Raw genomic sequence first — 25,805 nt, 5'->3', positions numbered from 1 at the left:
ACAAATAACCAACATTTGGCAAAAATTAGTAACAAAATATGACATTCCAGTTAATACCAAATTTATTCAAAAACCAGGCACAAAACTGAGGTCTATACTATGTAAAAACTACACTGACAAACACCACACCAACATTATTTATAAAATACAATGTGATAACTGCCACGACTTCTATATTGAGAAACAAGTAGAGAAATGGAAACCAGATTCAAAGAACATAAAAAGTCACCTTCACACGTTTTCGAACACTGCAAGTCAAATAAACACAACATAACCATAGAAAACACTCAAATACTAAATAAAGAAACAAACATAAACAAACGCAAAATTAAAGAAGCCTTACTTATACAACAACTTAAACCCAAAATAAACCAATATAAAGGAACGCCTTTATACCTACATTGATATAATAAAATAAATAAAATTATATAATCAAACATCTAATACCGCCCTCTACATTTCGACACACAGTTACACAACCCCTTTCAAACATGTGGTCAGCTTCCGGTCAGTTACTTCTTTCTTTGTGAACCTGACGATGACCGAAGAAGGTCGAAACGTTGTTCGCTCTTCTATGTAAAATATTTTCTCAACCCAAACGAGCCGTTTTTGCATATAAAAGTCGTTAATTTTGTTGTGCATCTACGGTAGAACCTTAATTCTATATTAGCGAGTTCGTAGGTGGTCCCTTAAAAAAACGCAATGCTTTCACGAGCTTAGTGCACGCGCAGCTAGATGCGTCGGACTCGTGCTGTTACATTTACAAACCAGCGTTTGCAAGATCCTCCATAGCGCCATCTGGTGCTTATTAAAGAGCAGTATTCATTTATAAGCGTAGCTTACTCGTCTGTCACTCACAAGGAAGCTCCTGTGTCTCGTACTTTTTTTTTGACAAAAAAAATAGAGAGTCCACCTGAAAATAGACACTCAGGACTTAGTTTCATCATCCATCTGTAGGTCGTGCTTCAATAAATGCTGAAGAAACCATGCTATTATTACATGAGTGAGATGTTGAACGTGTAGCTTGAAGACAAGTGTAACAAGTAACGCAGTTTATTCTTACCGGCAGAATAACAAAACTGAAACCATTAGCAAACACTCGACGGTGTAGAACTTTTAACGAAGAGAAGAGGAGACAGCACCGGTGGAAATTATCAAAACTACTTCCAAGTGTAAGAACAAGTGATCGTTCATAAACTTATCATTTGTTTTCTGCTCCGATGATCTTGGGAATCAGTAGAAAACATAACAATTAATTTGAGAGAAGCGTGAATGTTTTACTCTCGTATATCTGTTATTGACGAAGCAAGAAAAGAAAAAGAAAGGAAAAAAATGGAACAAAGATACCAAAAAATCACTTTAATATCATAGTTCTAGTCAAATTATAGGAAAACACTAATTGTATGGCACATATCGGGGTCCACAATAGTAAATATTATAATTTTATTAGGCCTAATCTAAATATTTTAGGATGAGTTCTCGTGGGATAACTTTGCGTGAGATCATGGCTCTGTCGCTTCTCATTCTAGTTCCCGTGCCAACCAATTCTTCAACTTTCACCATGGGGTACTTGACGGGCTCGAAACGTCGGCCAGGCAACAAGGACTACCCGAGGTATGGGCTCACAATATCCGGAGCTATAAGTTTAGCAGTCGACGAAGTTAACCGGGACCACCCTCTCCGTGACAACCACACGCTGGAAATACTGGTAGCCGAGACTTACGGCGAAGAAACAGAAAGTATTTTACAAACTGCGAAACTCTGGACCCAAAACGTTTCTGTTTACATCGGGCCTCAAGAAACTTGTGTCCACGAAGCCCGTATGGCCGCTAGTTTTGATCTTCCTATGATATCTTATGTAAGTTCAAGTTCCTAGATTATTGCTGAGATAACATATATATTAATACAAACTTCACGTTTTTATAATGTTGTTTAACATTTCTTTTATATTTGTTTCTCTTAATATTTTGGAAGTATATTTATTTCGATCTTGTTTCAATTATAATATTGAGGGTTTCGTTCACTAGGTGTCCTCTCTCTTTAAAAGTGTGAAAAGGTTCGTGTGAAAAACCTGAAATAAGAAACCAACCTTTGCATGTTAGGTCGTCAAACTGAAATAAAAGGGTCTATGAAACAGAGCGAAAAGCAAACATAAGCCATCCTTCTGTGTACTTCCATGATTCTATACCCTTATCTAACTTGATTATAAGCACTAATCCAATAACAATATATACATGTAAATATTGATACGGTTCTGTCAATAATCAGTGTTACGTGCTTTATACAATTTGCACAAAAACAGATTTAAACTCAGAAAAGTACAATTAACGTAAGATCTAGTGAAAAGACATTGCTTAGCCAATCGTCCTAAGTTTGCGAGTTGCTTTGTCGGTATCTTATCTTCATGAGTAAAATCTAACCAACGGTTTTGGTGTAAGATTGTTTGTTTCTTTGTTTGGAATTTGCGCAAAGCTACACAAGGGCTATCTGCGCTAGCCGTTTCTAACATAGAGGGAAGGCAGCTAGTTATCACCGTCCATCGCTAACTATTAGGCTACTCTTTTACCAACGAATAGTGGGATTAACCGTCACATTAAAACGCAGACAGAACGAGCAAGTTTGATGTGACGAAATTTCTAACCTGTCACCCTCAGATTGTGATATAAGAAGGATGACGCTTAACGGATTATGAGTTGTAAGAAAAAGATGGAAGATATTTATACATCATTAACGTTGTTAGAAAAGGCAAATAGTGCAAAGTCTATGGAAACGCAAGTACACATGTAGGTAAGCCTCTCAGAAAAATCTTTTCTCTGAGTAAGTATTACTTGTGTGAGATTTCCTGATCCTATTAAAGTATATAAATAGCTATTAAAATGTATCTCAATAAGACAGAAGTATATAAACCATAAACCATCGTAGAAAAATAACGATTCGTTTTGTCTGGTTAACTCATCGTGAATATATTATGTCTTTATGACGATTTTGCTTATGACATTTCATTTGTTACTCCGGGCTTATAATAGGATCATACTATATGTGTTTTACTTGTTGTTTTGTTGATGGTGTATATCTACACTACGAGTTATCTGAAACATACACCTTGTCCACTGCAGATGATCGAACCCCGGATTTTAATGTTGTAACTCCGAAAACTTACCTCTAACCAATCGTGGAATTTTCCTGGCAAAAAGAAGAGAGAGTTGAGACAGCAGTTGAAAACGCTGTGAAAAGGAGAATGAGTCTTTGTAATCATGTTTGCGGGAATTATTAAACGTGTATAGCTGCTTTCTCGTGTGGCGTTTGCTTATGTATGTGAGTCTGTTTCGTACAGTTATATTAAATCGCGCTATTTTAGTCGAAATATATACCACATGGCGAGCGATTATGTTATTGAAGCTTTGGGGTAATTGTATAAATTATTTCACTTTTTTTTTAAGTGTAATGCGGTTATTTTTTGCCTTAATATTTAATATTTCTGTTTATTGAACGAATTCGCATAAGAGCAAAAATAGTCAAATTTTCATACGTTTTTAAAATTAAAAATATACAGGCTAATCTCAGCCTACAAACACGTTTTTTAAATTGTGTATACTTGAGTAAAGAAGGACGTTATGCTAGTATAACAAGTTGACAAACAACGAGTTATAAACATATAGTTTGGTTTGCTGTTTGTTTTGAAATTTTGCGCAAGGGCTATCTGCGGTAACCGTTCATAATTTAGCAGTGTAAGACTAGATGGAAGGCAGCTAGTCATCACTACACACCGCCAATTTTTGGACTACTATTTTACCAACAAACAGTGGGATTGACCGTCACATTATAACGCCCACACGGCTGTAATGGCGAGCACGTTTGGTGTGACGGGAGTTAAACATATGGAAGAAATGTATTAATGGTTGAACATATTACATGATGTTTGAACAGAACGTTGGACTGTCTTCTTCAGGTACAATCAGTATCAACCAAGTAACACAAGGTTTATATATCGTTGCAGAAACACAAGACAGAAGGGTTAAATATGTACAAAATAATTTCAGTACTAATACACTTGACCTCTACCTATATTCGATCACCAGTTGACATCGTTTAGTGACATTTAATCCGCATGTCTCTGTATTACTTAGTAATGATAAAGCCAGAAAAAGACAGACCAATGCTCTTTCGAAAGATGCAATATGTTCCACCACCGATAAAACTTTTCCTTATATTTATAAATTATTGTCGGTCAGCCTGTTACTGTGCATTAGAAATAGACGTTTTAAATTTATCATATGACTACTGTATAAAGATGAATACTATCTGTTTGCCACTCCGACATATCGGCCGTTGCGGTATCTTTCAATGCGAAACTTGTACGAAACGATGATGCTTTCTTCTGTTGACTAGTAAATTTGCTTTTGTTATTTAAGTCTTCCAGCCATATATATACATATAAAAGAGACGATTTGCTACTTTTGGCATATAATTAGACTTGAGGGTAGGTTGGTAAAGTTTCTGTGTGTGTGTGTTTCTTATAGCAAAGCCACATCGGGCTATATGTTATATCCACAGAGCTGGGGGGAAGGGGGGCAGGCAGGTTGGACGAAATTGGAGCGAGTAATAAAATCGAATCGGGTGTACACGCGCCCCACTTGGTATTGCTGGCGCACAAAAATCATAATCGTTGACCGAAATTCCCCATTGCATTTGGTTGGTTGTCAACGTAACACATCAATGCAACATTAACAGATTTTTGTCTGATCAGAATCCTGTGCTATAACTCTTCTATATTAATTCGCATGGTTTACCCGCAGCACATTTTGAAAATAACTAAATGAAGGTGCGCTTCTTCAACTCGGCAGACCAGCAGATCCAAACTTAGCAAAACTGTTCAAAGAAAAGACCCTAAAATTCGTAATAGAATCCGCTGCTTTTACCATAATAAATAATACTTTACAAGGTCTTAGAGTTGATCATATAGGAATGTCTTTGAGAATAATTTTTTTTGCACGTTTCGGCCTATAAGGTTTTATCAATAAGGACATTTAAACCAATTTAAAAGTATACAGAAATCAAAATGTTAATGAAGCGGTACAAACGTAAAAAGAATGTTTTCATGAGGTACTGGAAACTGGAGCGTCATTTCCCCAACGTATATTGTTAATAGATTAAAATTACTTTCTAGAGAAAGTGTTTATAGAACATTTGGGACCGGCATGGCCAGGTGATTAAGGCGCTCGACTCGTAATCCGAGGGTCGCGGGTTCGAATCCCTATCATACCAAACATACTCGCCCTTTCAGCCGTGGGAGCGTCATAATGTGACGGTCAATCCCACTATTCTTTGGTGAAAGAGTAGCCCAAGAGTTGGCGGTTGGTGGTGATGACTAGCTGCCTTCCCTTTAGTCTTACACTGCAAAATTAGGGACGGCTAGCGCAGATAGCCCTCGAGTAGCTTTGCGCGAAATTCAAAAACAAACATAAAACATTTATTTGAATATAATTTTGTAAAGAAAAATTAATCATAATTTATTGACTTATGGCAGGCATTCAATTTATGTATACATACATATATATTTCTCTATATATACACAACAATTACTTAACGAAAACTTCACATACATACATATATATATATATATACGTGTGTGTGTGTGTGTGATCATCGGTAACCAGGTATTGTTGTTGGAAGATATATTTTATAATCCGATTAAGTTTGTTTGTTTTGAATTTCGCTCAAAGCTACTCGAGGGCTACCTACACTACTCGTCCCTAACTTAGCAGTGTAAGACTAGAGAGAAGGCAGCTAGTCATCACCACCCACCGCCAACTCTTGGGTTACTCTTTTACCAACGAATAGTTGGATTGACCGTCGCATTATAACGCCCCACGGCTGAAAGGGCGAGCATGTTTGGTGCGACCGGGATTCGAACACCTCGGATTAGGAATCGAACGCCTTAACACGCTTGGCCATGCCGGACCCAATCCGATTATGTACATTAGACCCAAAAAGACTGAAATGCAAGCAGAATATTTGTACTTATTTTTAGTTCCAGTATGTATACCGTAAAATAGCAATGGTTTAGTTATGTGTTTTCGCATAACAAACCTACTACGGACTCTCTGCTGTGTCCTCCGAGGGAAATCGAACCCTTGATTTTAGTGTTATCCATTAAATTAACGCTATCTTTCTTGGGGACAACAATGATTTATGTAAACTGTTTCAGCTTTCAGTATTTTTAAAATAAATCATAAAATAACATTGTCGCAACATATAGATACACAGATGGTATTCATGGCAGCCTGCTCATGAAATCTCGGAAAGGTGCGACAGTTACGTGAGTTTAATTAGGAATTATTTGTTCAAATATAAAGCGAAACGTTACAAGGCCTACGAATATATCTGAGACCAATAGTTTCTACCTTTATAAATCCTGTTTATACTTAAGGCAATAATATCACTTGTTTAATTTCTCTGTTTATCGTTAAACAAATAATTTTACTTATTACCAATTAAATACACTTTTCCTAAAACTTAAACTACCACACATAAGCACTTTATCTATTTTACCAAACATGCTTAGAGATCACGATGTCACGGGTCTGGGAAACTAATTATAACAATTATTCGATGTCAACGATGGGTTTGAAATTATTATAGTGAGGTTTACAACGTAACAACAAATACAGTGAACTCAGGTAGTAGAATTGGAAATATGTTCAATACGGGTTTAACTGTATAAAAATGCATGTTTCTGTAATACGTATCTATGCTCTTAACAACAACAAAACGTATTGCGAATGTACGACACTGAAAATTATGATGGTGGTTAAACTCGTACATGGTGACTGGTGACTACGAGGTTACATTTATCTTATTTTTCTGGAAGTATCTGTGTTTTGTGTGTTTAGAACAACGATATTCGTTCAACTGAAAACATGAAATTAATTACAGGTTTTTCATGTGTAGGCTGTTGTGACAAACAAAAACAACAGCAAAAAACATTTTCAAATATATTGTTATCTTTGATGTGCGGGTGATGTATAAATGTACGTTGAGTATTTGTGCATAAGATTGAAAATCACCGATCCAGATTAAATGTATCACGAGATACGTCACTATAAATGTTTATGTTCAAAATATACAGATGCTATGTTGATGCTTAATGAAGGATAAAACATGAAAAATTATACAGAATTCAGTATCCCCCAAAATAAATTAACGCCATATTTTAAAACGTGTTTTAAACTCAAAACAACAAGAAATGAAAACGTAGTAACTCTTTTGTTAATACAGATTTTGTACAAATTAAAATACCGAGATATTAATTATAAGATAAAGAAACTTTGTTATCCATTATCTTTGTCAAGAACGAGTGATCGATCGTGTTTTGAATCTAAATGTGTTCTTTTATTTACTATCTCAGCAGCACGGTATGATCAGTTGGTTAAGGCACGCGACTCATAATCTGAGGGTCGGAGGTTCGAATCCCTGTCACACCAAACATACTAGCCCTTTCAGCCGTGGGGGCGTTATAATGTTACGGCCAATCCCACTATTCGTTGGTAAAAGAGTAGTCCAAGAGTTGGCGGTGAGTGGTGATGACCAGCTGACTTTCCTTTAGTCTTACACTGCTAAGATAGGGATGGCTAACGCAGGTATACCTCGCGTAGCTTTGCGCGAAATTAAAAAAAAAAAAAACAGAACAGTTACGACATTAGCAAAGGATTTTGTTTGTTTGTTTTGAATTTCACGCAAAGCTATTCAAGGGCTATCTGCGCTAGCCATCCCTAATTTAGCATTGTAAGGCTAGAGGGAAGTCAGCTAGTCATTACCACCCACAGCCAACTCTTAGGCTACTCTTTTACCAACGAATAGTCGGATTGACCGTCATATTATAACGTCCTAACGGCTGAAAGGTCGAGCATGATTGGTGCGACAGGGATTCGAACCCGCGACCGTCGGATTACGAGTCGATTGTCTTATCCACCTGGCTATGCAGGGCCGTAAGTAAACGAGCACACGTCAATGAAATTTGAAAATACAACAAAAACACATTTTTTTGTTTTCATTAAAAGTTTCTATCTAAGCAACAATAGTAGTATGTATTTCTTTCAGTCATTTTAGCCTAACAGGTGAGACTCCAACCATATCACATTATTTTATTATATTTTTATCCCTGCTCAATGTCTGTTTTTGAAACTACACTGTAGTGCACTCCAATATCCTCAATATTTCTCAGCATAATTTTAGTTTTTCAAATCTGTATGTCTACTGTTTTGAAATAACAGTTATTGGTTGAATACTTCATTACGTCAACTTAAAACGTTCCTGTATAGCAGTTTTGGTTTGATCTACATATTAGAAACTGCTTTTCGTCATTGAATTAATTAAATAAACAACGCGTTTTTGTCTGTAGCAGGTTATGATTTCAATGGTTTTAAACTTAATAGTGACTCTCCTATAGGTCTCTTTTCCTTATATTTTGCCACAACAATATCTTTTGAAGTAATGTTTTTTTTCTTAGTAACGTCTGACCTTGTCCGAAGGACCGCCAGAAAGATTGGCAACTTACACTTTCCAACCACTCATCTTGGAAAACCAGAAGTTACCTTTATTGGAGCTTTTAATGTGTACTTACACTTCAATGTGTGTTATTGATTAATGAAAATTCATTCGGCTGAAATTCCCCTTGTGTGTATATCCCGCATCAAAACACGACCCTTATACCATTATTATTATCTGAAATAATGTGTACCACTAATAACACGGAAGTTGCATTGACTCAGATGGGAGACACCTGACTACCTGACACGAATAAACTCAGAGAAATCCACCGGGATTGCTACACTGATGTAATTTAGAACAGTTGTTGCTTGTAATTAAGCACAAAGCTACACAGTGGAATATCTGTGTTTTGTCCACCACGGGTATCGAAACTAGGATTCTAACGTTGGAAGTCCGCAAACATATCGCTGTGCCACTATGTGGGGTGCATAGTAGTATAGAACAGGTAAAATTAAAGTTAAACATAGTTTTCATTACAGATTAAAACTAATAAAAATAGCTCTTGGTAAATCAGACATGATGAAACTAAAACCTGTTCTGGCATTTAACTGTAAAACGTTTGACGTCAGTAAGTCCACTCTGTTTATTTGTTTTTTACTTGTAAATTTACCGTTCATATATACCACTAAGTGACTTTTACCTTAGCAAAATTCACAAACATGTATTTTATATCGGTTTCTCTTTACAAAATCACACATATCCGGTTTAAATATATTAATTACTTAACTCAGTCAGAAACAAATATTGGTGCTTTCAGCCCTAAGCCTAAAAAGGTTGTTGATTATAACAGCGTAAATCTGGATATATCGAGGTTTTTAATTCAACTGGTTCATTCCATCGGCATCATTGACTATTCCTGTATTTTATTAACGATCTTACGCTATGTTATATGACATATAGAAGGAAATAAGGTTATATATGAAAATACGTCAGTCAGTTTCGGTCTGTTTCAAATAAGCTTTCAGCAAGTTACTTCCATCCTTTATCGGTCTAACTAAATGGACGTTTGAAATATTAATTATCTGTTAGGGTAAATAACACTGCGTATTCTCTTGTGTTGTTGTTTTTTTTCGCGACTGCATTTTTACATTTCTACTTCAGAGAAAACGTATATTTTACATTTTCAATGTATTTTCTTTCAGTAAAATGTAAGTCCGGAACGGTCTTTTTTGTGACCATAATAATGATAAAAACAAGGCGTTTTACAAAGTTAATCTGGGATTATTCAGTGAACAAAAAACCTTTACTGATAATTAAATACTGCATGAAATGCATTTGGATTATATTGTTCGATAGATCCATTCCATGGAATTTAAGTAATTTTGTTTGTGATTAAGCCACATAATGAGCTATCTGCGCCATGCCCATCACGAGTATAGAAAAACTAGCTGTTAGTATAATACGTCCGCAGATATACCGCTGTGCCAGTGAGTGGCCGGAATTGAAATTCTTTGTTTCTCCATTCTAGTGACAACGTAAACAGTTTTCAGGTTAGGTGTGGTATAAGTTGAGATTGAAGTAATACTTTGTGAGATATTTTTTGTGTGGACCAGATCAACGTATTAATAAATACATCATATTATTATACACACGTTTAATCTCTTTTTGCGTTTTATTTCGTTTGTTTTTCCCCATTATAACTTAACCATGAAGATTAACAGAACAAACGTTTAGAGATTGTTTGTTTTGTTTTTTAATTTCGTGCAAAGCTACTCGAGGGCTGTCTGTGCTAGCCGTTCCTAATTTAGCAGTGTAAGACTAGAGTGAAGGCAGCTAATCGTTACCACCCATCGCCACCTCTTGGGCTACACTTTTGCGAACGAATAGTGGGATTGACTGTGACATAATAATGTCCCCACGGCTGAAAGGGCGAGCATGTTTGGTGTGAGGGGGATTCGAACCCGAGGCCCTCATATTACGTGTCAAGCGCCATAACCACCTGGCCATGCAGGAGCTTTGGTAGTAAAGTATCCAATTAGTTGGCGATTAGCCATCAGTGAAATATCAGGGAAACAAAATACTGTCAAATATTATGTAGCTTTGGGTAAATACTCGAAGGAACAGATACGGAGCACACGGGTTGGTTGTAACGAAAAAAAATGTAAGCATATTTTTTATCATGATGCACAACATTAGGGTTTTTTTCGACAGACTATAAATAAAAGTCAAGTGTAAAGTTACAAACTGGACTATTTATGTTGTCCTCATCACGGGTATCGAAACTTAGTTTTTAGGTTTTTAAGACTTCAGTCTGAGCCATTAGGAATTTATGTGTTATAATCAGTTGTTTTGTACTTATGTGTTAATGACTTCTTACATTAGACAATTTAGTCTGCAATCTTTAAAATGAACATCAAATTCCATAAAAAAAATATATGTGTATGGATAAAAAACAATTGTTTTAGAGGGTATGGGTCTGGCATGGCCAGGTGAGTTAAGGCGTGCGACTCGTAATCTGAAGATCCCGGGTTCGCATCCCGGTCGCGCCAAACATGCTCGCCCTTTCAATCGTGGGGGCGTTATAATGTGATGGTCAATCCCACTATTCGTTGGTAAAAGAGTAGCCCAAGAGTTGGCGGTGGGTGGTGATGACTAGTTGCCTTCCCTCTAGTCTTACACTGCTAAATTAGGGACGGCTAGCACAGATAGCCCTCGAGTAGCTTTGTGCGAAATTGACAAACAAACAAACAAACAAATTTAGAGGGTATAAAAATATAAAAGATATGGTGTGACTCAAGTGATACGGCAGAGCGAATTACAAGTAAGCGGCACGACTCGCCAGAAATGTCACATTTAGCAACGTGTGGCCAATTTGGCAAACTTCACTACAGAAATGAATTGAAGCGACAGACATCAGAGTTTAAAACGAAACGCACAAAGAAAAAACACTTTTATATATATATCTTAGGTCAACACGTTTTACACGGGAAAGAAAATATTTTAAATACACACGCGTATATATATATATATATATATATATATATATATGCACATTCACACAAATATAGTATATATAGACATGCATATATAGATAGATGAAAACATACATAGATAAATTAAAACATATGTATATACAGACGTATATATATAGAGACAGAGACATATATTTATAGACACACACAGATATAGATACGTATACACACACAAAATATTCAAAATAAATTATCAAAGCTAATTCAAGATTAAAATAAACTCTTTTTTTTTTCAGTAGCGAAAATTAAATTCAACTTTTCGAATAACTTTTCATAACAATTGTTTTTTAGTGTATGTCTATTTCACATTTGTTGTTAGTGTCTTAACAAATTATTGTTTTAAAAATTTATCTTGTTTCGTTTCCGTTTCAAGCATGAAACTCGATTTTTAGCGTTATTTTGAACCCTCAGACTTGTCGCTGAGCCACTGAGAAGTTATATTAAAGGGCGTTACGAGGCTGAAAGTAGATAAATCGCGGACATTGAAGAAAAATATTGTTAGAAAGTACGACATTGTTATTAAAGGTTACGATAAAGATAACCACTTTAAAACGAAAGTCTTGACTTTATTCTATAAGCACGCTTTAATATTTTTGTTTGTTCTTTTAATTTCGCGCAAAATTACACCAGGGCTATTTGCGCTAGCCTTCCCTAACTTAGTAGTATAAAATTAAATGAAAGGTAGCTTGTCATCACGACCCACCGCCAACTCTTGGGCGACTCTTTTACCAACGAATAGATGGATTGACCGTAACGTGTAACGACCCCACAGCTGAGAGGGTTTCATGGGGTTTCGAGCCCGCTACCCTTAGATTACGAGTCGAGCGCCCTGACCACCTGGCCATGTTAAAGCTTAACTGAAGGAAAACCATTTCGGCTCAAGAGTGCGATAAATGTAAGTTTACTTCAGCTTATGTGGATAATTATAGTTTTTACTCAAAATTAAATTAATTAAAAATTATGTGAATGATTTTAATAGTAGATTTAATATTTGAAAACCAAAGAAGAGAAATTTCTTTTATTGCCTATTGACTATGTCCCCTCTGGAACAGCAGTGAGTCTACTGAGCTACAACGCTAAAATCAGGGTTTAGATTCTCCTCGGTCGATACAGCAGATATCCCGATGTGGCTTTGCCATAAGAAACAACACACTGATTACAAGTGCCTGTCGAATGAAAGGGGATTACGTTTCGGCTACTGTAACGATGTCTTCTTCGAGTCTGAAGATGAACCAAAACCTTGCCTCCTTTTTCATTCAACAGGCAGTTAAAGTCTACTGAATTTCTCGAACTTAATGTGTTCACTCTGTCTTAAGTTTTACTGATACATTTAGTCTTATTAGCCTCCACATACTCAACTGTAGAACACTCAGATAGCTCAAAGTCAATCAATATATTTTTATAGTTGAAAACATGAATTTATCAGCAATTTATTTCGTTTTTATCGATAGGTAATTCTGATTTGAAACAAAGACCCCCCATTCAAATATTACTTATGCTTGATAGGAACAATTTTAATGAAACGCTTGCGACTATTACAGTGTTTCTCGTGAGGCCCGCCATGACCAAGCGTGTTACGGCGTTCGACTCGTAATCCGAGGGTCGCGGGTTCGAATCCAGGTCGCACCAAACATGCTTGCCCTTTCAGTCATGAGGGCGTTGTAATGTGACGGTCAATCCCACTATTCGTTGGTAAAAGAGTAGTTCCAGAGTTGGCGGTGGGTGGTGATGGCAAGCTGCCTTCCCTCTAGTCTTACACAACTAAATTAGGGACGGCTAGCGCAGATACCCCTCTAGTCGCTTGGCGCGAAATTCAAACAAACAAACAAAACATTTCTTGTGAACTGAAGCCCTGAAATGGGCCTGAGTATGATGTCATTCTATTACTCTGGCCCAAAGCTTAAAAAAAATAAATAAATAAAATAAAAAAAACCCCTAAAGACAGACGCTATAATCGTTCGGGAGGGAGGAAGAGGTCAAATGTACCTGACCCTCCTGGGTATTTAACAACATCAATACCCAAATACCGACACAGTGAAACTTGTGAACTGAATTAGTTATTCCAACGTAGATCTTTAACTAAATTAAAGTAAAAAAAAAACTTAGAGGAGATTTTCAAAATTAACAATACTGAAAGTTAATGTGTAAAAACACTGCTACTTATGAAATGGTTCGAAACTCACGATAAAGGTATCAGAATTGTATTTCCTTATTTACGATTATTAAATTTGAAGTTAAGCGCAAAAACACACACACATCTATCAGTGCTTTGTCCACCACGGTATCTAGCGACACACCGCTCAGATATCAAAGAATATATATTTTCTTATTTAAACGTAGATGTCGTTGGTTGTTTTTTTTATTTATTTCCTATGCTCTTTCTCGAATGATGAATTATTGTCTTTGGTTCCGCTGTACTGTGCAGATAGTCCTCGTGTAACATTTCGCGAATTTTAAAATATTACAGTACAGAATATTTGTTTGTTTTGAATTGCGACCCAAATACCTCAACCACCTAATCATGCCGGGCCAAACACTGTTCGTACTGCTCAAGTATGTCATTTAATTATTTGTGATATTAATGGAAGGAAGAATAAATTTCATTGCTGTTAATTGGGTAGCACGTGATTTTTATTTCTTGTTAGCCTCTCAGTAAACTAATTTATTATATGAAATGTCATCTAATGAACAAATCAAAAGCATTGTACATAAACAAGAATATTAAAAGCTGAATAAGTGACAGCGTCAAATAAGAAAGTCACATCTGGCCTTATGGTTAGCTTGTCTGGCTGAGTACCGGAGTTTCAAGGTTCTCCCCTTGTAGGTATGTCGTTAAATTGACAGTCAATACCGTTATTTGGCTAATGTCTGAACAAACACCCTTACTGTGGAGAGTGCTACTGCTTTGGTTTCTTTCTTCTGGTGAGTAGTTCAAAAAGAGGGTCGCCTATACCTGAAACTTGTTTGTTTGTTTTTTGGGAATTTCGCGCAAAGCTACACGAAGGTTATCTACGCTAGCCGTCCCTAATTTAGCAGTATAAGACTAGAGGGAAGGCAGCTAGTCATCACCACCCACCGCCAACTCTTGGGCTATTCTTTTATCAACGAATAGTTGGATTGACCGTCACCTTATAACGCCCCCACGGTTGAAAGGGCGAGCATGTTTGGTGCGACCGGGATTCGAATCCGCGACCCTCGGATTACGAGTCGAACGCCTTAACACGCTTGGGTATGCCGGGCCTACCTGAAACTTAAGGGTATACAATAGGTTTTTTCATGTGGAAAATATTAATGGCCGAAAAAAATCAGATTTTTGAAAAACCCAGGTGTGCTTGAATGAGAAAGTAGACTTTTGGTGTGATTTTTCACTATTTTTCAGTTCTTTGTGAAATATCTGTACCTCGCTTAAAAGTATTATTCAAAACCGTGTAATGGGTTACAAGTATGTCTTCAATATTATAAAAGGTTGGCTATTTTATATTCAAACTATTTTAGGTACCAAAATCATCAAGTTACGTGATAATTTCAGTCGATATAAAGTTGCTGTAGAATAGAATGGTAGGTATTAGAACTATATTTCGGTATTGATGGTATTTATAGGTAGTATGATGCAGCAAAAAATATTAATCGTTTTTGGAAATTTGGAAATGGAACATAATAGTCCTTTACGATGGAAAATATTCATGCACTCAAACCATAGAGATGTATCAAAATCAACTGTTTATAATTTGTAACAGAGGAGACCCTTTGGGCTTAATTAAATTGGAAAGGAAAAGAATATGGATCAGCTGGAAAACCTAGGACCATCCATAAAATCCATATCGGATTTTAATGGTTGCTGCTTCTTATAGATTCATATGAGGAAAAACAAAGTTTACTATCATAAAGTGAAAAGTACTGTTTAACAAAAGTTTATTTACATTAATGGAATATTACAAAGAACTTTGCTTGCTGGTGGATTTTGTTCATATTTTGGGATATTTATTCGTTGAATTTTGTGCAAAGCTATTCGAGGGCTATCTGCACAAGCCGTCCCTAATTTAGAAATGGTAAACTAAAGTTTTTGTTTAGAATTAAGCACAAAGCCACACAATGGGCTATCAGTATTTTGCCCACTACGGGTATCGAAACCCGGTTGTTAGCAGTGTAAATCAAATGCTCTGACCACCAGGTCATGTTTGTTGATCAAACGGGTATTTAAAAAAAAACAGAAAACATTAAAATATGTTGAATAAAACCTTTTCATTCTAATCGTTTCTGGTGGGTCAGCGGTAAGTTTAGGGTCTTGAAACAGTAACATTCGGGTTTCGGTTCCTCACGGTGACCAGATATATACCGTTTCTTTCTGTGGTATTAATATTCATTCTAAATTTAGTATTTAAGGCAGAATATGTGTAAATTCAACACAAAATCCGAGAACCAAAAATCCATTGTGGTTTCCTAAGAATCATTTTACCTCTGTGACCTGGTTATTATTCTATCATATCAGATTACAACCTCTTAGCCCCTCTGGTATCCCACTGGGGGAGATTCTCGACAAATCCTGGGGTAATTTTGGAAGTTTGCATTTCTTTTTGAAGTTAATACATGCTTATTATTCAATCTGAGTATTGTCTTATGAAGTTTAATAAATAATCTTTCAATTGTGTGTTAAACACTGTATCCAGTCTGTTTTTTATTCTCAGACTTAATCTCGCTCGATAGTAATTAAACATCGTTCTGGATAATTGTATCTTTTCGAACTTGCTCTTATTAAGGCAAAGCATTTTCACTTGAGAATACGTTAGAATAATGGTTATACCTCACAGTACATAACGTATCACCTTATATGTACATATGTGTGTATATATATACATATATAATTTGTTATTTTACCTCAAAAACAACCTGAAAAAAAGATAAATTAATCAAAAAACGCTGCATCAACTGAAATGATCCTAGGGTAAAAGCGACAATGTGGGATTATAAAATGTAGCCTAGGTTTTGGAGGTGACTGCGGAAGAGGGACCCACATAACGGTGGGGATACATTGTTTATCAGTCTTAATTTCCATTCGCCAGTCTCACATAAGATATAATGAAGAGCACTAGATATAGAATTAGAAATAGAAATTAGGAGAGCGAGATGGGGGTGCTCAAGCCCATAACATCCCACATCTTTACCACCCTGGGCCCGGCATGACCAGGTGGTTAAGGCACTCGGGTCGCGGGTTCGAATCTCTGTCACACCAAACATGCTCGCTCTTTAAGCCGTGAGGGCGTTATAATGTGACGGTCAATCACACTATTCGTTGGTAAAAGAGTAGCTCAAGAGTTGGCGGTGGGTAGTGATGAATAGCTGACTTCCCTCTAGCCTTACGCTGCTAAATTAGGGACGGCTATCGCAGATAGCCCTCGAGTAGCTTTGCGCGAAATTCAAAACAAACAAACAAAAATCGAAAGTTTGTTCAATCGAAACTTAGAATTCAGAGAAAAATAATCCCTCTTCTTAGAGTACCCAACTAAGCTTTCAAAGTATAAGATACACTGTTTATATATATATATATGTATTTTAGTCAAAATAAATTCATTTTAATGAAGTTAAATAATAACGCAATTCTTCCTTGTGACCTCACTTGTGTTATTATTATTATTAGGGATTATTTTTCTCTGAATTATAAGTTTCGATTGAACTTAGTTTAATCGAAAAATGATTTTTCTCTGTATTTCGTTTCTTCTTTGTTACACACAACTCGGTACAATACACTCAACTACTTGCGGGTATTGAACCAGATGTTTTTATTTAATAAGTTCAGATCAAAGGCTACCTCTCCTGAGGAGTATATATATACAGTTCAATATACTATATTAAATACTATACTTTATGCATACGTAACTGGTGATATATAAAATACAATATAACTAATACATAGTGTTATATAGGTGTTATCCCCCACCTATTGAATAATGTGCAGTTGTTATACTATATCTTGTACTTTACATCTACGTAATTAGTGATGCAGTATAAATGTTTTTAAACTAAAACGTTTTGAACAAAATAGGTACTCCACTTACTATAATCTCTCTTTGAATGACAAGTTCTACAAGATATTTCAAAAGAAAGAGTTATTGTCAGGTTTTATTAAACGTCTATGTTACTTCATTCTGTTGTGTTGAAAAGTTTTCTTTGCCTTTATTTGGTATATATTTTACGTCACCAGAAGAAGGGACATGATGTTCGTTAGCGAGATTAATATGAGTTACATAGTTGTTTTTTTATGGCGTACAAAATATATCGGAGTTTCGCTTCAGTTTCATTATTATCGTTTCATCTTTAAGGTGTTTTTTTTTCCGAAAATGTATTACTTACGTCCAGGAACTCCTGCGAAGCTATATGTATGTAAATTACTAATTGTCTTTCGAGTCCTAAAATAAATTACGTTTTATAACCTTGACGTAACAGGAATATAAGATAAACAACTTTATACATGAAAGTTTTTTTTTTTAAATTAGTGCAACAGATGCTTTCTAGGTTGTGTTGCTACCGTTACTAAGCGTTATTAATTACTTTTAAACACTAAACAAAAAAATCCTTATTGTAAGAACGTGGCGAAAAGAAAATGCTACAATTTGTTACCATTCACATATGTTAAGGCAAACTTTATAATAATTAATGTTAGAACATGTGGATCAATATGTTTCATTCAGTAGAGACAAAAATGGAAATTCATGTTTATTACTATTGGTATAAATATTTATATTATCAGATATTTCTAATTGGCTTTTTAATATTATTGTTACCGTAATTATCTTCGAAGTTGAAGATAATTTTTTTTAAATATACGTACAAATATATCTTATTTGGAAAATTATTTTATTTCATTACATAATTAAATTTAGGATGAAGAAATTGCATGAGGATTACTTGCGCAATTTGATTTAGAAATATTAGTTAAAACTGCATAATTCAGCTAATTGGTCATAGTATTATGGACTTAAGAGTTTCGCTTATAACCACATGGAGAGTACAAACAGCAGTCTCTAGGCGTATTATTATTATAGTGTATTCTAATTTATATGTTTGTGTGTTTTGTACAATTCATTGTACAACTTGTAATAAAGGCAGATTACGTCTCTGTTTTACGCTAATTCTAATATTTTTGAGTGAAAAAATATTTTAAAAAACGTTTCTACAAGTGGTGGTACTTGAGACTTGCTTCAAAATATTACAAAACATTCAGGACGACTAAATTCAACAAATCTGCTGATTTACCGAACACGGTATCATTAATGAAAATAAGCGTCACCTTAGCTAAATATATCTTACCCAAGGAGCGGCTGTGTTTCTGTCTTTTCTTTATTTTAAAACATCGACGAATCACAATAAGCACACGTTCTTTTTTGTTTGGAAACCTCTGCAAACTTTAAAGCTGGAAATCTGCCTTCGCGAGTGAGGAAAAGAAATGCTTTGTTGTTTAATTATCTCTCAGTTAACTAATGTTTTGAACAAAGTCAGCAAGTGAGTCTGTGATAAGTGATTCTCAAAAAAAGGGTGAGTCCAAATATTACGGGAGGAGACAGAAAATCATAAAAACTGTAGACGCGTTTTATTTTTTTACACACGAGTAACGTAGAACCAATTTATCAGGCAAGTTTGTTTCTAATTACGTTAAAAGCTACACAAAGAGTTGTCTGTGCTCTTCCCACCACGAGTATCGAAACCTGGTTTCCAGTAAGTCTGCAGACATACGGCTGTGCCAACAGAAGGCTGATTGGTTAAGATTACATATGTTAAAAATCTAATATCATCTTCACTAGTAAGTTGGGCTCGGCATGGCATGACTCATAATCCGAGAGTCGCAGGTTCGAATCCCCATCACACCAAACATACTCGCTCCTTCAGCTGTGGGGCGTTATAATGTGACGTTCAATCCTACTATTCGTTGGTTAAAAGAGTAGCCCAAGAGATGGTGGTGGGTGGTGATGACTAACTGCTTTCCTCTGGTCTTACACTACAAAACTAGGGACGGCTAGCGCAGATAGTCCTCCTGTAGCTTTGCGCGAAATTCAAAACAAACCAAACCACTAGTAAGTCAAAACGAGTTTACCCTCGTTTTACAAACTTTCTACGCAACATAAAATGATTAGCATGTCACACATACTCACATAATCATGACTATATGGTAAGGATAAATCATTGTTATGAAATAATCTTGAATCTATCTTCCTTAGATTAATCTGATATCGCTCATGCACCCGAAAACTAGGGACCTAATCTGAGGTGATGGTTAGGTTACTCGGCTCGCAACCTGCGGGTCGCGAGTTCGAATCCAGTCAATAAACATGCTCACCCTCTCAGTCGTAGAAACATTATAGTTCGATTGCTAATGGAACTCTTCCTTAATCTGAAAGTAACCCAAGAGTTGGCGGTGGGTAGTGTTGTGTATTTGCCGTCCTTCCAGTCTATCGCTTACAAATTAGGGGCGGCTACCAAAGATAGCGCTCGAAAATCTTTGTGAAAATTATCACAAACAAACAAAGAAATTGGTCATTAGTGTTGTGATATGAAATTTAAATGACTGGCCACCCAGATCACGGTCTCACATAGTCTCGTCTTCGTTATTATGTTAAAAGGTAACACAAATTTTAAACTGCTCCAAATCGTCCATGAAACAATAATACGCTTACGAGGACGTTTGCATATTTCACTCGCACGAAAAGTAATAGATGCTAACTATTACGAATTATCCCAAAACTGTCCTAAGCAAAAAATAGAACCACTTACGAATCAAAAGCACGGTTACTGGAAAAACTGGACAAGGCACGTCATCATTGAGAGCACTTTCAGAGGACTTACATCGAGACTGATTCAGATGTTACTAGCCACTAGGAGGACCAACAACACGTGCATGATAATCGCTGGTGGAAAAAAATCTTGAAGAAGAGTGAATTGATCGAATGAGCTGACACGCACGCTCACCAGAATCAAATCTCATCTAGTTCTCATACGAAATACTCCTGAGGACGTGTTGCGTTTCTCCGAAAATACTTTAGGGCCTTGTCAACACTGAAGCATAAATCACTTGGTGTCAGACTGTCTGTGATGAACCATGATCAGTTCATTAATTATCGTGAACTACAAAGAGAGAATGCAACCTATATTTTATGTTCATAGGTCGAAGCACTATTTGTATTTCACACACCAGATCGTGTTCGCAGGCCGAAGGACTATTTGGGGTTCACATACCAGATCATATCATGTTCACAGGCCGAAGGACTAGTTGCATTTCATATATCAGATTAGATCATGTTCACAGGCCAAAGGACTATTTGTATTTCATATATCAGATCAGATCATGTTCACAGGCCGAAGGACTAGTTGCATTTCATATATCAGATTAGATCATGTTCACAGGCCAAAGGACTATTTGTATTTCATATATCAGATCAGGTCAAAACACATCTTTTTCTCTCCTTTATGAATAATAGAAAAATTTGTTTTCTTTAACAATGTAAAGATAAATTACGGGTTCTCTACACTGTGCCTACAAGTATTCGACCGGTTTTTATCATTAGAAACCCTCGAATGTATTGTTGAAGTAACGGGGGGGGGAGGTATAATTATGGAATTGATTAGAATTAATTTATAACAATATTGCTCCTTCTTTCTTACTAACATAGTTTAACTGTGTTGTGCAATGGAACAATAGATAAGAATAACCGTGTTCAATAATACATATGTACTGCCTACAGAAACACTAAGAAAAACCGTGTTTAATAATACACATGTACTGCCTACAGAAACACTAAGAAAAACCGTGTTCAATAATACATATATACTGCCTACAGAAACAATACATATCAAATAATGGTTTGAATTAATACCAAATCGAATTCCAATTTTTCTTATCTTTCTGTGTTTTATTTCATATATAATTTAAAATTACAAGTCGAATTTTCATCATCATACTGTTCGTGTCACTACCTCATTATTGAAGATGTTATAACATCATAGTCTGAACTATTTTTGTTCCATTTATTAGAAAAGTGTTTGCTTGTTGTTGACACGTTTGCTGCCACGTATTGATCATAACCGACTCTTTATTTATGGAACGAATGACACATCGATGAGTCACAAACAATTATGTTTCAAACTCGAATTTCTCTTTTGACACAGAACTTTCGGACACTGTGACTGTTTCTTGACACTTCATGAATTTATAATTATTTTACACTTAATTTATTATTTGAAAGTAAACGTTTTAAACACAAAGTTTCACAATGGACTATCATTATTTTAACCAAGCACGGTCGAAACTCAAATTTTTAGGTTTGTGTGCCTTTATACTTACTATTCAGCCCACAATGAAAGTGCAGGGGTGTGGCTTACAAAGTCTTGTTGTCGTTAAACTTTTGATATTAACGAAAATCGTAGTTTAAGAAAAAAAAAGATACAATCTAACTCAAACTATGTGTTAACTTCAACTATTTCCTTACCCACTGTCTTAAAACATATTTTATGTGCTATTATATATAGTAACCGTGAAGTTTATGCATCATAGAAAAGCTAACATAGCTAGCTCTTTTTACTAAAATACTATAATATGTTATTAATTTGTCGGCCTCAGTTGCTACTAAGAACTACAAATGATGATAATCACGGCACTCTTTCTTTACTCAGTCAGATCTGACCGAATAGCCTCTAACTAAAGGTGGCACGTGCATATATGTATATATATAATATATATGTATAGGATACAAGGATGGAATAATTTGGCCCGGCATGGCCAGGTGTTTGAGACACTCGACTAGTAAGTAATTCGTGGGTTCGAATCACAGTCACAACAAACATGCCCGCCCATTCTTTAGTCATGGGGACGTTATAAAGTGACGGTCAATCTCACTATTCGTTGGTAAAAGAGTAGCCCAAGAGTTAGCGGTAGGTGGTGATGACTAGCTGCCTTCCCTTTAGTTTTACACTGCTAAATTAGGGAAGGCTAGCACAGATAGCCCTCGAGTAGCTTTGCGCGAAATTCAAAACAAACCAAACAAACAAACAAACGTAGCGAAAAGTGTGACAAGTGTAAGCGATTCATATATTTAAGTTACCTGATCAGCTGTTTACTGCCGGAAGAGGGAAACGGAACAGGTTCTCCAATGTTGTTAGATTAATTGTCCTTTGTTTATGTCGTTAAAAACGCCGGTGTAAGGCAATATATGTTATCTTAAGAGATTTGGCATTTGAAACCATTTCCTGTTACACAGCTGTTCCTAACGAGACTTCTTGCTTAAAATGAAATTGTGTCAGGTCGATTGAGTTAAAGAAAAATAATGTAAACGAATGCTTCAAAAAATAAAATATAATTCACAAGCTGCAGTAATTGAGGCATTCACCAAATCTCTACATGAATTTCAATAATAAAATTGTTTATCCTAAAATGCAAAAGTAAAATTAGATCATTCTACTTTTTCGTCGCGCATTTCAAAGTAGAGAAATTATTTGAATGGAATAAAACTCTTCGTTTGTTTTTGAATTTCGCGCAAAGCTACACGAGCGCTATCTGCGCTAGCTGTCCTTAATTTTGCAGTGTAAGACTAGAGGAAAGACAGGTAGTTATCATCACTTATCGCCAATTCTTGTCCTACTCTTTTGCCAACGAATAATGGGATTGACCGTTTTAAATGACGTCCCCACGGCTGAAAAAGCGAGCATGTTATATGTGACGGGGATTCGCACCCGCAACCCTCAGATTACGAGCAGAGCGCCCCTAACTACCTAACCAAACTGTTCCTGTACTTTATTTTCTACTGAATACCCAGAGCTTTTATATTGTTTCGGTTTCACACTTTTCAGTTAAAAAATAAAGGTTCACAGTTCTGTTGTTGTTGCAAGATTTATAACCATGTAAACAGTACTGTCTGCATGTCAATGTAAACAGACATAATCCACACTTATATCGTTAGATGAGTTTGTATTCATAAACAGTTTATTTGAAGGACAGCGCAAATTTAGACATTGCTTTCTGTCCACACAAATCTTTTTTTTTTAATTTCAAAATTAACGCAAATTTTTGATTCGACGTAAAGAACCATAAATACGAGACACAATAATTACGGTATTATCATCATAAGAAAGTGGTTTTAGTTAAACGGATTTCTATCTGTGCTAGCCGTCCCTAATTTAGCAGTAATAGGCTAGAGTGACGGTATTTAATCATCACCACTCATCACCAGCTCTGAGGCGACTCTTTTATCAATAAATAGTGGGATTGAGCGTCACATTTTAACGCCAACACAGCTGAAAGATAGAACGTATTCAGTGATGAAGACTGGCGCCCTTTGACACATCAGGTTATCTGTCGATCACCCTAACAACCAGGCCGTGCTAGTTCTAAAGTTATATGATAGGAATGAAATAAGAAAGGGGTCATAGTTAACCATAAAATAAACATTTGTTTTTGCATTATTGCTAAAATATCTTCACCAAAAGGAACACGCAATTGACAATTACGAAAAATAAACGAAATTTAATTAAAATATAATAAATGCTTAAGATAAGTATTTGAAAGTTAAATGAGGATTGTGAGGAAACCCTCCATCTGATTCTGATTTTGCCATCCATACAAGAGGAAAATTCGAACGACTGAATGCAAGGAATTATAATAGCTTGCCGACGGCTACCCAACCATATTATCTTCTTTAATATTCGAAACCTTGCTAGTTTGAACTCGCGTGGGAAGCTACATCATCTCTGCTATTAACAAACATGGACAGTTTGTTTACTTGTTTTTGAATTTCGCGCACACCTACACGAGGGTTATCTGTGCTAGCCGTCCCTAATTTAGCAGTGTAAGACTAGAGAGTAGGCAGCTAGTCATCACCATCCACCACCAGCTCTTGGGCTACTCTTTTACCAACGAATAATAGGATTGACGGTCACTTAGAAAGTCTTCACGGCTGAAAGGGCGAGTATGTTTGGTGCGCCGAGAATTCGGATTCGCGACCCTCAGATGACGAACTGAAAGCCCTAACCATCTGGCTATGCCTGTTCTATGCGCCTTTTGTCTATCGGCAAGACAGTCAGAAAAGTCTATAGTAGATGAGATAAATTATGATTTTTCTCAATATTTTATTTTCATTTTTTTTGGTATGATTTATAACAAAATATGGACTCCTTTGACGAAATATCTGGAATGTATGGTAATCACTTGGCAGGAAGCGAAACCTAATCGTGAAAATGATTTGTTTTGAACTTTGCGAAAAGCTATACGAGGTTTGTCTGTGCTAGCCGTCCCTAGCTTGAAAGTGATAGACTAGATAGAAAGTAACTAGTCACGTCACCAACCGCCAACTCTTTGGTTATTCTTTGTAACAATGAATAACGGAATTGACCTTCACATCATAACGCTCTCACAGCTCAAAGGACGAGCATGTTTGGTGAAGGGGATTTGAATTTCCGACCCTAATATTGTGAATAGCGTGCTCTAACTACCAGCCCTTATTAATATACATATAAATGTGTGTTGTGTCCAGTACCCATGAGTCGATATTTAGAACGATTTATTGAATATACGGCTGTCCCAGCTGTCTAACTGTAGGGGACATGAATCGCATTTTTTCCGTCATACATGTCTGAAAATCTAGAAGTAAGCCTCATAGGGCCTCTTTTGATATTTATATTTTTGCTACCTGTTTGTTTTACACTTATTACACTTCACTATACAATTCCTGTTTAGAGTGTCTAACGTTATGTCATCTCGGGAAGAGTACTAAAGAAGTATTTCATAGAGACATCACTATTTCCAAACATTCACTTATGATGAACATGAATAATTCAACATCTCCAAAACGACACCCTTTACGTTCTTCAAATTAGAGAGGCCCAGGTGGTTATATGTGACGGTCAATCCCACTATTCGTTGGTAAAAGAGTAGCCGAAGAGCTGGCGGTGGGTGGTGATGACTAGCTGCTTTCCCTCTAGAAATGGTGAGAATCCCAGTTGAAGTAAAATGTATTATCAAGACGGCTTGTATGGATATTAAAACTGTAATTAAAATAAAGTACAGAACAATGTTTAGACCTCTTTATTAATCTGAAGATGACCTGAGGGGGTTGAAACGTTGTCTGTACTTTATTTTAATTAAAGTCTTAATACCTATACCAGCAGTCTTGAGAAACGTTATTCTGTTTATAATAATGTAGGCTCAGCTGTAGTATCATTCCTTGTGGATGACGTAAGCGACTCAGCTGATCAAACCTTGATTCTCCCACAATTTACTATGAAAAGCTTAGAGACCAATAGCTT

The 25,805-nt window shown here is 36.1% G+C and overlaps 1 protein-coding gene across 1 annotated transcript in view; it reads left to right on the top strand.

Moving 5' to 3' along the window:
- Positions 1 to 835: 835 nt before the first annotated feature.
- LOC143255037 (guanylate cyclase 32E-like) overlaps positions 836 to 25,805 on the top strand; it is a 158,913-nt gene continuing 133,943 nt past the window's right edge. Inside the window, exon 1 of the mRNA XM_076510055.1 lies at positions 836 to 1,858. Coding sequence (XP_076366170.1) covers positions 1,472 to 1,858 — 387 coding nt within the window. The 5' untranslated portion in view covers positions 836 to 1,471. The remainder of the gene's footprint in view (positions 1,859 to 25,805) is intronic.

Source organism: Tachypleus tridentatus, chromosome 7 (genome assembly GCF_004210375.1).
Source record: "Tachypleus tridentatus isolate NWPU-2018 chromosome 7, ASM421037v1, whole genome shotgun sequence".
NCBI lineage: Eukaryota > Metazoa > Arthropoda > Merostomata > Xiphosura > Limulidae > Tachypleus > Tachypleus tridentatus.
This window is presented reverse-complemented; position numbering and strand designations above follow the sequence as displayed.